The sequence below is a fragment of the Pezoporus occidentalis genome, unplaced genomic scaffold (assembly GCF_034315485.1).
Source record: "Pezoporus occidentalis ecotype Australia unplaced genomic scaffold, CSIRO_AGI_Poc_V1 ctg456, whole genome shotgun sequence".
Lineage (NCBI taxonomy): Eukaryota > Metazoa > Chordata > Aves > Psittaciformes > Psittacidae > Pezoporus > Pezoporus occidentalis.
In genome coordinates, this window is record NW_026915787.1 from 76,328 (window position 1) to 91,500 (window position 15,173).

Genomic DNA, 15,173 nt, shown 5'->3' on the forward strand with positions numbered 1-15,173 from the left:
CCCAAACTGAGCCAAACTGAGCCAAAATGACCCAAACTGAGCCAAAACTGAGCCAAACCAAGCCAAAACTGAGCCACACTGACCCAAACTGACCCAAACTGAGCCAAAAGTGACCCAAACCACCCAAAACTGACCCAAACGGAGCCAAGTGACCCAAACGAACCCAAACCTGCCCCAATGCACCCCAACAGTGCTCATTGTGCCCCAACACTGCCCAAATCACCCCAAAACCGACCAAACCCCCCAAACCCGCCCCTTGCACCCCAAACCCCACCCGTTACCCCCCCTCAGCCTCTCGTTACCGGTGATCTTGGCCTTGAAGGGGCTGCCCACGATGTGGTGGGGGCCCCCGAACTTGATGGAGATGAGGTAGCTGCCGGGGGCCATGGGGGTGTAGCACACGCGGTAGCCCTCGGCGCACTCCCTGCACTCCATCTTCACCTTGGACGGGCCCTCGATGGTGACGGCCAGAGCGCCCGGGCCCGCCTTGCACGTGTTCACCACGAACTCTGCCGGGGAGCCTGGGGGGCAAACGCAGTGAGGGACCCCGGAACCAGCCCCAAACAGCCCCAAAACTGCCTGAAACAGCCCCCAAACTGCCCCAAACAACCCCAAAACTGCCCCAGAACCAGCACCCAAACAGCCCCAAAACTGCCCCAAACAACCCAAAACTGCCCCAGAACCCAAAACTGCCCCAGAACCAGCACCCAAACAGCCCCCAAACTGCCTGAAACAGCCCCAAAACTGCCCCAAACAACCCAAAACTGCCCCAGAACCAGCACCCAAACAGCCCCGAACAGCACCCAAACAGCCCCAAAACTGCCCCAAACAACCCCAAAACTGCCCCAGAACCAGCACCCAAACAGCCCCAAACTGCCTGAAACAGCCCCAAAACTGCCCCAAACAACCTGAAACTGCCCCAGAACCAGCACCCAACCATCCCCAAACAGCACCCAAACAGCCCCCAAACTGCCTGAAACAGCCCCAAAACTGCCCCAAACAACCCGAAACTGCCCGAGAACCAGCACCCAAACAGCCCCCAAACTGCCTGAAACAGCCCCAAAAGTGCCCCAAACAACCCAAACCTGCCCCAGAACCAGCACCCAAACAGCCCCCAAACTGCCCGAAACAGCCCCAAAACTGCCCCAAACAACCCAAAACTGCCCCAGAACCAGCACCCAAACAGCCCCCAAACTGCCCGAAACAGCCCCAAAACTGCCCCAAACAACCCAAAACTGCCCCAGAACCAGCACCCAAACAGCCCCCAAACTGCCCGAAACAGCCCCAAAACTGCCCCAAACAACCCAAAACTGCCCCAGAACCAGCACCCAAACAGCCCCGAACAGCACCCAAACAGCCCCCAAACTGCCTGAAACAGCCCCAAAACTGCCCCAAACAACCCAAAACTGCCCCAGAACCAGCACCCAAACAGCCCCCAAACTGCCTGAAACAGCCCCAAACCACCCTGAATCACAATGAGACACCCCAAAACCACACAGAGGCCCCCAGGTGCATGAGGCCCGCTATGAGGCCGCAGCGCCCTGAACCCCCTAGGGAGCCCCCAGACCCCCCACAGAGCCCGGCTGGACCCCACAGCTGCCCCGCGCGGCCCCTACCTGTGGTGCCGCCCTCCAGGCCCGGGCCGTAGGCGGACACGAGCCCCGGGTCCCCGGCCTGGCCCGGCTCCCCCACGCGCACCTTGAAGGGGCTCCCGGGGATGTGCGAGCCCTCGAACTTGACGTCGATGGAATAGACCCCGTTCTCCCGCGGGATGAAGCGCACGGCGTACTTGTCTGGGGGGCAAGGGGGTCAGGGATCCCATAGACAGCAATGGACCCCATAGACATCAGTGAATGCCATAGACACCACTGAGACCCCATAGACACCACTGAGACCCCATAGACACCACTGAGACCCCATAGACACCACTGAGACCCCACAGACATCAGTGAATGCCATAGACATCAACGGACCCCATAGACAACAATGGACCAGTGGGATTAACCACACGGTGTGCTTGCCTGGGGGCAATGGGGTCAGGGACCCCATAGACATCAATGGACCCCATAGACATCAATGGACCCCATAGATATCAGGGAGCCCCCATAGATATCAATGAAACAACACAGACACCAGTGAAACCCCATAGACATCAAAGAAACTCCACAGACATCAATGAGACCGCATAGACATCAGTGAACCTAACACCCCCCGGGGACCCCCAGACCAAACGAACAGGGCTTGAGGGAGCTCCTAAAGTGGGGGAGACCCCAAAATCCCCCTCCTAAAGTTCGGGGGGGGGCCCTAAATCCTCCCTCCCACCCACAGGGGCTGTCCCCCCACCCCATGAGCCAGAAGTGGTTCAGCCGCAGCGGAGGGCAGAGGGGTTTGGGCAAGCCCACTGTGGGGCCCGGGGGGGTTCGGGGGGGTTCGGGGGGCCTCACCTTCGGTGACCTCGGTGATGTGGCACTCCTCCAGCGCCCCCGAGGGGCTGTGCACTTTGGCGTCCAGCGCGCCCTTGGCCCCATTGAGGCTCACGGCGAAGGACGCGGGTTGGTGAACCTTGAGCCCTGATTCCTGGGGGGCAGAGACCGTCAGCGGGGGGGGGGCACCCCCAAACGGGGGGGCACCCCCAAGTGCGGGGGCAGGGGGATAGAACCTGGCATTGCCCCCCCCAGCATCAAACCCCAGCTTAAAGGGGTTTAACCCCCCCCAGGAGGATGGGGGCAGCTGCACCCCAAAACCTGGGGTGCAAATTAATCACCCCAGGGAGGTGACACCCCCAAATCCTCACCCCAAATAACGTGGGGGGAGGGGAACTCACCCCGTTTCTGAGGTGCCCCAAGGTTTGGGGGTGTCGGGACCCCCTCCATACCCCACTTACCTTATGGGGCTGGGGGGCTTAGTGGGAGCGAGTGGGGGACCCCGGTCCCGCTTTGGGGGTGCAGGGGGGGGTTTGGGGGGCCGCTCACTCCCACTAAGACTCCCCCAGCCCCAGGGTGACCCCCAAAGTGGGGGTGGGGCTGTTAATAGCCTTTAAAAGAGACACGAGAGAAACCCCCAGGGCCCCCCCCGGTTTGGGGGTGGGGCAGCCTGGCCAGCGCAGGGACCCCAAAACCAGCTCCAGCCCCCCCGGACCTGACTGAGGCTCTGCTGTGCCCCAAACCCCACTAAGCCCCACTATGGGGCTAGGATGACCCTAAAAGCACCCCAAAACCCTCCTAACCCTGCTCTGTGCCTCCACTGTCCCCCTAAACTCCCTGATGTGGCTCCATTTTCCCCCTGAGACCCCCTTAAATCCCTCTAAATCCCTCTATACGGCTCCACTACCACCCCATACCCCCTGAGACCCCCCCTATACAGCTCCATTATTCCCCTAAGACCCCCTTGAGCCCCCTGAACCCCTCTATGTGGCTCCATTATCCCCCTGAGACACATCCTAAATCCTCCTATAGGCTCCATATCCCCTTAAAACTCCCTGTTTGGCTCCATTGTCGCTTAGACCCCCTAAACACCCCTATACGGCTCCATATCCCCCTTGGACCTACCTCCCTATCTGATTCCATACCTCCCTTAGACTGCCTACCCCCCCCCCCATCTGGCTCCACTGTGCTGCTTAGGCCTCCCTAAACCCCATTATTTGTCTCCATATCCCCCTCGGACCCCCCATAACCCCCCTATCTGGCTCCATATCCCCCTCAGACCCCCCTAACCCTCCCTATCTGGCTCCATATCCCCCTCAGACTCCCCTAACCCCCCCTATCTGGCTCCATATCCCCCTTGGTCCCCCCTAACCCCCCCTATCTGGCTCCATATCCCCCTCAGACCCCCCTAACCCCCCCTATCTGGCTCCATATCCCCCTTGGTCCCCCCTAACCCCCCCTATCTGGCTCCGTATCTGCCTCAGACCCCTCTAGCCCCCCAGTCCCCCTCCGTGTCCCCCCCGGCGCTGGCCCTGCCGCCCCCGGTGCTGGGGGGGGTTTCTCCCGGTGCCTCACCTGAAGGCTAGAAACAGTGAGGCGCCGAGCAGCATCGCAGGGCGCCGCCGCCGTCACCACGAACGGGCTCTCGGGGATGTGCTCCTCGTTGAACTTCACCGACACCTCGTAGTCACCTGCGGGGACACCGGGACGTGGCACCGGGCTGGGGGTCCCCATGGACCCCTGCAGGTCCCCCATACAGAGCCCCCCCCAGAGCTCGCTTTGTGCCGCCTCAGCAGCGCCGCCTCGTGTCCGCACGCGGTTACTGCGCCAGGGCCCCGTCCCCCCGCGGCCGTACCCGGCTCCTGCACCACGTAGGAGACGCCGCAGGAGCCGTCCTTGCGGTCCTCGAAGGCGATCTCGGCCTTGCTCGGGCCCTCCACGGCGATGGAGAGGCCCCCGGCGCCCGCCTCCCGCGTCCAGATGCTGAACTCGGCTGGGGGGGCACGAAGAGGGGGGTCAGGGAGCCCCAAAGGGCTGAGACGCCCCCCAGACGTAACCCAGCGCGTGGGATATGGGGGCAGGCCAGGAGGGGATGGGAGGGATGCAGGGGGAGCTGCAGTGGGCTTTGGGGAGGCTCGGAGAGGATTTGGAGGCTCTGGGTCAGGTCTGGGGGCTCAGGGTCATGTTTAAGGGGTGTGGGTCACGTTTAGGGGTCTATCAGGTTTAGGTGTATCAGTTTTGGTGTATATAAGGTTTAGGTGTATCTCTATCAGGTTCAGGTGTATCTCTATCAGGTTTAGGTGTATCTGTATCAGTTTAAGTGTATATAAGGTTTAGGTGTATCTCTATCAGGTTCAGGTGTATCTCTATCAGGTTTAGGTGTATCTGCATCAGTTTTGGTGTATATAAGGTTTAGGTGTATCTCTCTCAGATTCAGGTGTATTTGTCTCACGTTTAGGTGTACCTGTCTCAGGTTCAGGTGTATCTCTATCAGGTTTAGGTGTATCTGTATCAGTTTTGGTGTATATAAGGTTTAGGTGTACCTGTCTCAGGTTCAGGTGTATCTCTATCAGGTTTAGGTGTATCTGTATCAGTTTTGGTGTATATAAGGTTTAGGTGTACCTGTCTCAGGTTCAGGTGTATCTCTATCAGGTTTAGGTGTATCTGTATCAGTTTTGGTGTATATAAGGTTTAGGTGTATCTCTATCAGGTTCAGGTGTATTTGTCTCACGTTTAGGTGTACCTGTCTCAGGTTCAGGTGTATCTCTATCAGGTTTAGGTGTATCTGTATCAGTTTAAGTGTATATAAGGTTTAGGTGTATCTCTCTCAGGTTCAGGTGTATCTCTATCAGGTTTAGGTGTATCTGCATCAGTTTAAGTGTATATAAGGTTTAGGTGTATCTCTCTCAGGTTCAGGTGTATCTCTATCAGGTTTAGGTGTATCTGCATCAGTTTAAGTGTATATAAGGTTTAGGTGTATCTCTCTCAGGTTCAGGTGTATCTCTATCAGGTTTAGGTGTATCTGCATCAGTTTAAGTGTATGTAAGGTTTAGGTGTATCTCTCTCAGGTTCAGGTGTATCTCTATCAGGTTTAGGTGTATCTGCATCAGTTTAAGTGGATGTAAGGTTTAGGTGTATCTCTCTCAGGTTCAGGTGTAGCACTATCAGGTTTAGGGGGGTTCTCTCAGGTTTAGGGGTGTCTGTGTCACTGTTGGGGCCCCCCCGCTCACCTGGCACCCCTGCCTCGGCGCGCTCTAGGCCGGGTCCCCCCGCTCGGACCTTGTGCGCGCCGCCTTCCCCCAGCGGCCCCACGGTGAACTGGAAGGGGCTGCCCGGCACGTGCTGGCCCCGGTCCTTCACGCTGACCGAGTGCACCCCGGTCTCGGCCGGCACGAACCGGATGCTGTAGGCGCCGCCCTCGCCCTCCAGCGCCTGAGCCGCCACCGCCTGCCCCGAGGGGCCCGTGACCAGCGCCGTCACCTCGTGCTCGCTCAGCTCTGCGGGGACGGGGGGGTCCTTCAGGTCTCTCCATTTGCCCTTGGGGTCCCCCCCATAGGACCCCCTGGGCCCCCCCTCATCACTCACCGGGCACCTTGAGGCTGAGGTCGCAGGCAGAGCCCACGCTGGCCTCGGGGGGGGCACGGCGCCGGCGCGTGATGCTCTCCTTCATCCGGCCCTCGCCTGTCACCTTCACTGAGAACGGGCTTCCTGGGGGGCCAGCGGGGCGTCAGACACCCCATAGATTCCACAGACCACACAGACCCCCCCACAGACCACATAGACACCCCATAGACCCCCCCCATCGCTGGGGCGCACCGGGCACGTGCTGGTCGCCGAACTTGAGCGAGATGATGTAGTTGCCGGGCTCCGTGGGGCAGTAGGAGACACGGCACGTCCCGTCCTCCAGCTCCTCCGTGGTGATGTCCACCTTGCTGGGGCCCTCGATGGACAGGCTCAGCCCCCCATACCCTGCCATGGGGCACGGGGGTGTTAACGGGGACCCCCTCCCAGGGATGTGACACCCCCTGTTTGCGATGGGGCCAGAGGGAGGGGGGTCAGGGCTGGCGGGTGATGGGGACATTGTGGTGGAGGGGTGCTATGGGGCGGTCAGGGGCTGGTACTTGCATCCTGGGTATCAGTGGTGAAGTGCATGGGTGCAATGGGGATGCTATGGGGGGTCAGGAAGTGCTATGGGTGCAATGAGGGGCATCAGGGGATGCTATGGGGATGCTATGGGTGCCATGGGGGGTCAGGGGATGCTACAGGTGCTATGGGGATGCTATGGGTGCTACGGGTGCTCTGGGGATGCTCTGGGTGCTATCAGGATGCCATGGGTGCTCTGGGGGTGTCCTGGGGACGCTCTGGGTGCTATCAGGATGCCATGGGTGCTACGGGTGCTATGGGGACGCTCTGGGTGCTATCAGGATGCCATGGGTGCTATGGGGATGCTCTGGGTGCTATCAGGATGCCATGGGTGCTATGGGTGTTCTGGGGACGCTCTGGGTGCTATCAGGATGCCATGGGTGCTATGGGTGCCATGGGGATGCTCTGGGTGCTACCAGGATGCCATGGGTGCTATGGGGATGCTCTGGGTGCTATCAGGACGCCATGGGTGCTATGGGGATGCTCTGGGTGCTATCAGGATGCCATGGGTGCTATGGGTGCTGTGTTCTGTGTGTTCCACGGGTTCTATGGGTGCCATGGGTGCCATGGGATGCTCTGGGTGCTATCAGGATGCCATGGGTGCTATGGGGATGCTCTGGGTGCTATCAGGATGCCATGGGTGCTCTGGGGATGCTCTGGGTGCTACCAGGATGCCATGGGTGCTATGGGGACGCTCTGGGTGCTATCAGGATGCCATGGGTGCTATGGGTGCTATGGGGATGCTCTGGGTGCTATCAGGATGCCATGGGTGCTATGGGGATGCTCTGGGTGCTATCAGGATGCCATGGGTGCTCTGGGGATGCTCTGGGTGCTACCAGGATGCCATGGGTGCTATGGGGACGCTCTGGGTGCTATCAGGATGCCATGGGTGCTATGGGGATGCTCTGGGTGCTACCAGGATGCCATGGGTGCTATGGGGATGCTCTGGGTGCTACCAGGATGCCATGGGTGCTATGGGGATGCTCTGGGTGCTATCAGGATGCCATGGGTGCTATGGGGATGCTCTGGGTGCTACCAGGATGCCATGGGTGCTATGGGGATGCTCTGGGTGCTACCAGGATGCCATGGGTGCTATGGGTGCCATGGGGGGTGCAGGTACCGGCATCGCGGGTGTCGATGGTGAAGTGGGCGGGCTCGAAGGTGCGGCCCTCGCGCAGGCCCGGCCCTGCCACGCGCACGCGGGCGGCGTCGCCCAGCTCTGCCTGGCTGATGGTGACGGCGATGGGGCTGCGCGGCAGCGGCTGCCCCCCCCGCAGCACGTGCACCAGGTGCTCCCCCACCTCCTGCGGCACGAAGGAGATCCCTGCGCGGCACGGGGCAGCCATGAGGGAATGGGGTACGGGGGGATGCAGGGGTACGGGGATATGGGGGTACGGGGATATGGGGATATAGTGGTACGGGGATATGGGGGTATGGGGATATGGGGATATAGGGGTACAGGGATATGGGGGTATGGGGATATGGGGATATAGCAGTACGGGGATATGGGGGTATGGGGATATGGGGATATAGCGGTACGGGGATATGGGGGTATGGGGATGGATATGGGGATATAGGGGTACAGGGATATGGGGGTATGGGGATAGGGGGATATAGTGGTACGGGGATATGGGGGTATGGGGATATGGGGATATAGGGGTACGGGGATATGGGGGTACGGGGGTATGGAGATATGGGGATATGGGGTAGGGGGATACAGGGATATGGGGTATGGGATATGGGGATACAGGGATATGGGGGGATGGGGATATGAAGTATGGGTATATGGGACACAGTATATGGGGATACAGGGATATGGGGGTATGGGGATATGAAGTATGGGTATATGGGGATACAGTATATGGGGACACAGGGATATAGGATATGGGGTGTGGGGGCCAGCAGCTGTGGCTGCTCCCCCCGTGCCCCAGCAGCAAGTGCCGGGCCCTGTCCCCCCCCCGCACCGATGTGCCCGTTGCGCAGGCGCTTGAGCTGGCAGGGCTCCTTGCGGCCCGAGGGCGCGGTGACGGCCGCCGTGAGCTGGCTCAGGTCGGTCTCACCCAGGTCCAGGGGGATGTCGGCTGAGGCGCCCACCTTGAGGTGGGACAGGCGCAGGCTGTCGTCACCTGCGGTGGGTAGTGGGTGAGCGCTATGGCCCCCCTGGCAACCATTGACTCCCATTGCCTCCCATTGCACCCCATTGTATCCCATTGACTCCCATTGCCTCCCATTGCATCCCACTGCCTCCCATTGCATCCCATCCCATTGACTCCGACTCCCATTGCCTCCCATTGCACCCCATTGCACCCCATTGTATCCCATTGCATCCCATTGCACCCCATTGTATCCCATTGCATCCCACTGCCTCCCATTGCATCCCACTGCATCCCATTGACTCCCATTGCCTCCCATTGCACCCCATTGTATCCCATTGCATCCCACTGCCTCCCATTGCATACCACTGCATCCCATTGACTCCCATTGCCTCCCATTGCACCCCATTGCGTCCCATTGCACCCTATTGCATCCTGTTGCATCCTATTGCCTCCCATTGCAACCCATTGCCTCCCATTGCATCTCATTGCCTCCCATTGCCCCCCATTGCATCTCATTGCCTCCCATTGACTCCCATTGCCCCCCATCGCCTCCCATTGACCCCCACTGCCCCTCATCGCCCCCACGGCGCCCCGCTGCCGGGTACCGGTGATGCGGGCGGTGAAGGGGCTCCCGGGGATGTGCTTCTCGTTGTACTTGACCACGATGCTGTAGTCCCCGGGCAGCACGGGCAGGTAGGAGACGCTGCACGTCCCGTCCTGGTTGTCCGTGCAGCTCAGCTCCGCCTTGGAGGGCCCCTCCACGGCCAGCGACAGCCCTCCTGGGGGGGGGACAGCAGTGAGGGGGGGCCCAGGTGCTCGTGGGTGCTGGGGGGGCACCCCGTGGGCTCACCCTCGCCGGCGTCCTTGGTGTTGACGGTGAAGGAGGCTGGTTTGTTCACGGTGCCGTGGATGAGGCCAGGGCCGTAGGCGGTGACGTGGCCGCTGTTCACGTAGTCCACATAGAACTGAAGGGGGCTGCCTGCGGGGACACACACACAAAGGGGGTGTTGGGGGGCAGGAGACACCCCCCCCAGTGCCACGGAGGATGCTGGTGGTTGCCATGGATACGGGGTGGGATGTAGGGAGCCGCGGTGCTGGGATGCTTCAGGAGGGTGCCCTCAAAGCCCCCCGGCCCCCACCTGGGATGTGCATGCTCTCGTAGCGGATGTCCATCTCGTGCAGCCCGGCCTCGCTGGGCGCGAACCGAACCGTCACCGTCCCGTCCTTGTTGTCGGTGATGTCTGGCTTGGCCACCTTGCCCGAGGGCATCCGCACCTCCCCTGGGGGAAAGGGGGGTCACTGGGGGGGCTGCGGGCACCCATGGCTGCCCCATTGCTTGGGGAGGACTTGGGGAAGGGGTGGGGACCCCCAGGAGGACCCCAGGTGGGTGTTGAGGACCCTGGGCAATGGGGGGGGCCCCCATAGACCCCATGGCTTTGGGGTGCCCCCCCTCACCAGTGATCTCGCCCTTCTTGATGGTGAAGGGGATGACGAGGTCGAAGGGGCGCAGCCCGGCCATGTCCAGCCCGTTCACCCCTAGCAGCGCCCGCTCTGTCGCCTGCGCCAGGGGGGAACTGCATTGGGCACCGGGACCCCCAACTGGGCCCTGTCCCCACCCTGTGCCCCCCTGTGCCCCCTCCCACCCTGCCCATCCCCTGCCCAACCCCTTCCATGTCCCTTCTTGTCCTCTTCCTGACTCCCGTCCCATCCCTGTCCATTCCCACCCCATCCCTACCCCAATTCCTGCCCATCCCTGCCTATCCCTGCCCACCCCTCCCCATCCCTGCCCCATCCCTCCCCATCCCTACCCCAATTCCTGCCCATCCCTGCCTATCCCTGCCCACCCCTGCCCACCCCTCCCCACCCCTGCCCCATCCCTGCCCACCCCTGCCCACCCCTCCCCACCCCTCCCCACCCCTGCCCACCCCTGCCCACCCCTGCCAGCCCCACACTCACCATGACCTGGAAGGGGCTGTTGGGGATGTGCTCGCCGCCGAAGCGCACACAGATCACGTACTTGCCGGGCTGTGGCGCGGTGTAGAAGATGTCGAAGGTCCCGTCCGCGTTCTCCACCACGTCCACGTCGGCCTCGGAGCCGTCGGGGGTGCAGACGCTGCACGTCACCTTCCCCTTGCCCGCCGCCTTCGCGTCCACCGTGATCACCGTCTCCTCCCCCAGCTGGATTGTGGGGCCCAGACCGGCCCCTGCGGGATGGGGGGGGGTGGTGGTGATTGAGGGCCCCATTGACAGGGGAGGTCACCCCATTGTGGGCCTCCAGAGCCCACAAACTGAGCCCTGGGTACCCCCCATGGGCTGAGCATGGGGATGCTCCACTCGTGCCATGGGGGGGGGGGGGGTAATGAGGGTTATTGAGGCACCCCCAGCTCATTGCCCCATTGCCTGTACCCCCCCCATACACCCCCAAACTGAGTCCTGGGTACCCCCTATGGGCTGAGCATGGGGATGCTCCAGTCGTGCCATGGGGAGGGGGGTACAAAGGCACACCCCAGCTCATTGCCTCCAACTGCACCAAGAGGGCCCCCCAAAGTGAATGAGGTGGGGGGGACACTCCCCCCATTACAACAGTGGGTCCCTGTCCTTGAAGCAGCTGGGGGGGACCCCTCCATCTCAAACAAGGCTTGGACCCCCCAAAGTCGAGCCCTGATTGGCTGTGGGGGGACCCTCATTGCTATATGGGGAGAAAAGGGGGTGCCCCCAAGGGCTGGGGGCACTTTGGGGGTGCAGGGGGGGTCACGCATGCACCCCGACGCCAAGCGAGCCATGCAATGAGCTTACCTAAGCCGTGACCTCCGATGGAGACTACAGCAGTGGGGGGGAGGGGGGGGGATGTGGGGCGGGCGTGGGGGGGGCAGAGAAGCAAGAAATCAGTGAAACACACGTGAGGCCCTGCCAGATCCCCCCACAGCCCTCCCCCGCTGCGGGTGGTGCTGAGCCCGGGGCTCGCGTACCGGTGACGGTGCACTTGCTGGCGTCGCCGGCGGGCACGGCGCGGATGCGGTACGGGGAGTAGGGGATCTCGTCCCCCCCGTACTTGATGAGGATGGTGTAGCGCCCGGTCATGTCCGGCACGTAGGACACCGTGTACGTCCCGTCCTGGTTGTCCCGGATCGACGCCTTCTTGGGCTTCCCCTCGGGATCCTGCGGGACAGCAGGAATGGGGTGGGAGGGAGGGCGGGAGCCGGGGCGCAGCCAGCCCCAGGCCTCAGCACTGAGCATCCGCTGGGATGCCCCTGGTGCCCAAACAGGGTGCATCACCCATGGCACTGTGAGCATCACCCATGTTTATCAACCCTGGCATCACCCACGGCATCACCCATGGCACCGTGAGCATCACCCACGGCACCATGTACATCGCCCATGGCATCACCCATGGCACCGTGCACATCACCCATGGCACCCAGAGACCCCTGTATACCACTATGAGCTCCCCCCCATGCCCCCCAGTGCCCCCCCATCCCTCACAGTGATCTGCACGGCCAGGAGCCCCTCGCCCGCGTCCTTGGCGTCGATGGTGAACTCCACGGGCAGGCTGGCCGGGACGCCCGTGGTGTTGAGCCCCGGGCCGCTCGCCTTCACCTTGCTGGCGTCATGGGTGGGCAGCGCCTTCACCTTGAACGGGCTTGGGGGAACACCATGGGGGGGTCAGAGCAGAGCCCCCACCCCGGTCCTCCCCTGTGGCCCCCCCATGCCCATGTCCCCCCCCAGTACCTGCGGGGCACCTCCTCGTCGCCGTAGCGCACGGAGATGCTGTAGGGCCCCTCGCGGCTCGGGACGTAGCTCACGCGCTGGGTCCCGTCCCCGTTGTCTGCCACCTCCACAGGCTCCACTACACCTATGGGGGGGGCACGGGGGTCAGGGGGGCACTGGGGGGGGCCCACCGCACCTTATGGGACACCCAGAGACTCCCTGGAGGCACCCCAAGAGGCCACATGGGCACCCCAATGCCATGCATGGGATGCCCCCCCCACCCCACCACCCACAGGACACCCTTTACCCCCATCCCTTGCACCAGGAGCACCCCAACCCCTCTGAGCCCCCCTCCCTTGGGTGCTCCCCCCTTTACCTTTGGGTCCCTGCACCTTCACATCCAGGGGGGCCACCCCGGCCTTGCTGGTGTCCACAGTGAAGCTCTGGGGCACGTTGGCCCTGACAGCACCCGGCGTCAGCCCCGGCCCCACACATTTCACCTTGGCTGCGTCCACCACGTCCGTCACCGGCACCTTGAATGGGCTCCCTATGGGGGGTACCATGAGCCATGGGGCACGGGGGGGGGCCCACCGCCGCGCTGACCCCCCTGGCGCTCACCGGGGACCTGGTGGCCGCCGTAGGTGACGTTGAGGCTGTAGGTGCCTGGCTCGTAGGGGATGTACTCGACGGAGCAGCTCCCATCCTTGTTGTCCGTGCACGACATCTTGGCCTCCGAGGGGCCCTCCACGGCCAGGCCCAGCCCCCCCGTGCCAGCCCCCCTGGGGGGTGAGGAGATGGGGGTCAGGGGCACCTCCAAACCCCACCATGGGGGGGGGGAAGGGGTTGGGGGGTGACTTGGGGGGCAGCAGGGGCAGGATGTGGGGTACGAGGATGTCCTGGGGTGTATCAGGGACAGGATGACTTTGGGGTACAGGGATGACTTGGGGGACCCAGGACAGCCTGTGGGTGCTGTGGGGTACCCATAGGCAGGCCGTGGGTGCTGTGGGGTGCCCATGAACAGGCTGTGGGTGGTATGGGGCACCCCACGGTCAGACTGTGGGTGCTATGGGGTACCGTGGGCAGGCTGTGGGTGCTGTGGGGTGCCCCATGGTCAGGCTGTGGGTGCTACGGGGCCCTCACCGGGTCTCCACGGTGAAGCGGTTGGGCTGGTTGGTGGTGCCACTCTGCAGGCCGGGCCCATGGACGCGGACGCGCGCGGGATCACAGCCCTCGGTGACGGGGACGCGGAAGGGGCTGTGGGGCACCGGGCTCCCGGCGTAGCTCACGTCCACCGTGTGCAGGCCTGGGGGCACCCCACAGGAACGTCACCTCATGGCCATAGGGAACACAATGGGGGCATCCCTCCATGGCCATAGGGACACAGCGGGGCGACCCCCACATAGCCATAGGGACACTGTGGGGCCACCTCCCCGCTCACCCTCCTCATAGGGGGTGTACTCCACGTGGTAGGTGCCGTCGCCCCGGTCCTCCACGAAGGTCTCGGTGATGTTCCCGGAGGGGTTGCACACCCGCGTCTTCACGTGGGGCCCCCCCACCTTGGTGAGCGCCCGGGCGTCCACATCGAACTCGGTCACCGCCTCCCGGAACACGCCTGGATGGGGAGAGAACGGGAGCTGTGATGGGGTCCACCACCAATGGGTGCTGTGCTGGGGGCCATCGATGGGTGCTGTGTGGGTGTCAATCAATGTTGGGGTCCATTGGGGACACCATAGGTGTTGTGTTGGTGCCCATCGATGGGTGTTGCGTTGGTGCCCACCAATGGGTGCTGTGCTGGGGTCCATCGATGGGTGCTGTGTGGGTGTCAATCATCAATGGGTGCTGTGCTGGGGTCCATCGATGGGTGCTGTGTGGGTGTCAATCATCAATGGGTGCTGTGCGGGTGTCAATCAATGTTGGGGTCCATTGGGGACACCATAGGTGTTGTGTTGGTGCCCACCGATGGGTGCTGTGTTGGTGCCCATCAGTGGGTGCTGTGTTAGTGCCCACCGATGGGTGCTGTGTTGGCTGGTGCTCAACAATGGGTGCTGTGTTGGTGCCCACCGATGGGTGTCGTGTTGGTGCCCACCGATGGGTGCTGTGTTGGCTGGTGCTCAACAATGGGTGCTGTGTTGGTGCCCACCGATGGGTGTCGTGTTGGTGTCCACTGATGGGTGCTGTTTTGGTGCTCATAGATGGGTGCTGTGTTGGTGCCCACCGATGGGTGCTGTGCTGGCTGGTGCTCAACAATGGGTGCTGTGTTGGTGCCCACCGATGGGTGTCGTGTTGGTGTCCACTGATGGGTGCTGTTTTGGTGCTCATAGATGGGTGCTGTGTTGGTGCCCACCGATGGGTGCTGTGTTGGCTGGTGCTCAACAATGGGTGCTGTGTTGGTGCCCACCGATGGGTGTCGTGTTGGTGCCCACCGATGGGTGCTGTGTTGGCTGGTGCTCAACAATGGGTGCTGTGTTGGTGCCCACCGATGGGTGTCGTGTTGGTGTCCACTGATGGGTGCTGTTTTGGTGCTCATAGATGGGTGCTGTGTTGGTGCCCACCGATGGGTGCTGTGCTGGCTGGTGCTCAACAATGGGTGCTGTGTTGGTGCCCACCGATGGGTGTCGTGTTGGTGTCCACTGATGGGTGCTGTTTTGGTGCTCATAGATGGGTGCTGTGTTGGTGCCCACCGATGGGTGCTGTGTTGGCTGGTGCTCAACAATGGGTGCTGTGTTGGTGCCCACCGATGGGTGTCGTGTTGGTGCCCACCGATGGGTGCTGTGTTGGCTGGTGCTCAACAATGGGTGCTGTG

At 62.3% G+C, this 15,173-nt stretch overlaps 1 protein-coding gene across 2 annotated transcripts in view; it reads right to left on the reverse strand.

The window, feature by feature from the left end:
* The window catches only part of FLNA (filamin A), a 40,027-nt gene that overhangs the window by 2,077 nt on the left and 22,777 nt on the right, over window positions 1-15,173 (reverse strand). The window contains exons 22-44 of one of the 2 annotated variants that reach the window (XM_062635538.1): window positions 13,809-13,982; window positions 13,511-13,673; window positions 12,989-13,149; window positions 12,747-12,917; window positions 12,392-12,515; window positions 12,146-12,302; window positions 11,632-11,821; window positions 11,459-11,482; window positions 10,619-10,866; window positions 10,118-10,220; window positions 9,802-9,942; window positions 9,513-9,641; window positions 9,268-9,441; window positions 8,531-8,692; window positions 7,687-7,890; window positions 6,240-6,392; window positions 6,009-6,131; window positions 5,654-5,920; window positions 4,279-4,416; window positions 3,999-4,114; window positions 2,445-2,577; window positions 1,617-1,793; window positions 303-521 (exon numbers count right to left, since the gene is read on the reverse strand). In XM_062635538.1, the coding sequence (XP_062491522.1) occupies window positions 303-521; window positions 1,617-1,793; window positions 2,445-2,577; window positions 3,999-4,114; window positions 4,279-4,416; window positions 5,654-5,920; window positions 6,009-6,131; window positions 6,240-6,392; window positions 7,687-7,890; window positions 8,531-8,692; window positions 9,268-9,441; window positions 9,513-9,641; window positions 9,802-9,942; window positions 10,118-10,220; window positions 10,619-10,866; window positions 11,459-11,482; window positions 11,632-11,821; window positions 12,146-12,302; window positions 12,392-12,515; window positions 12,747-12,917; window positions 12,989-13,149; window positions 13,511-13,673; window positions 13,809-13,982 (3,651 nt within the window). The remainder of the gene's footprint in view (window positions 1-302; window positions 522-1,616; window positions 1,794-2,444; window positions 2,578-3,998; window positions 4,115-4,278; window positions 4,417-5,653; window positions 5,921-6,008; window positions 6,132-6,239; window positions 6,393-7,686; window positions 7,891-8,530; window positions 8,693-9,267; window positions 9,442-9,512; window positions 9,642-9,801; window positions 9,943-10,117; window positions 10,221-10,618; window positions 10,867-11,458; window positions 11,483-11,631; window positions 11,822-12,145; window positions 12,303-12,391; window positions 12,516-12,746; window positions 12,918-12,988; window positions 13,150-13,510; window positions 13,674-13,808; window positions 13,983-15,173) is intronic. The other variant, XM_062635539.1, reaches the window with a different exon arrangement.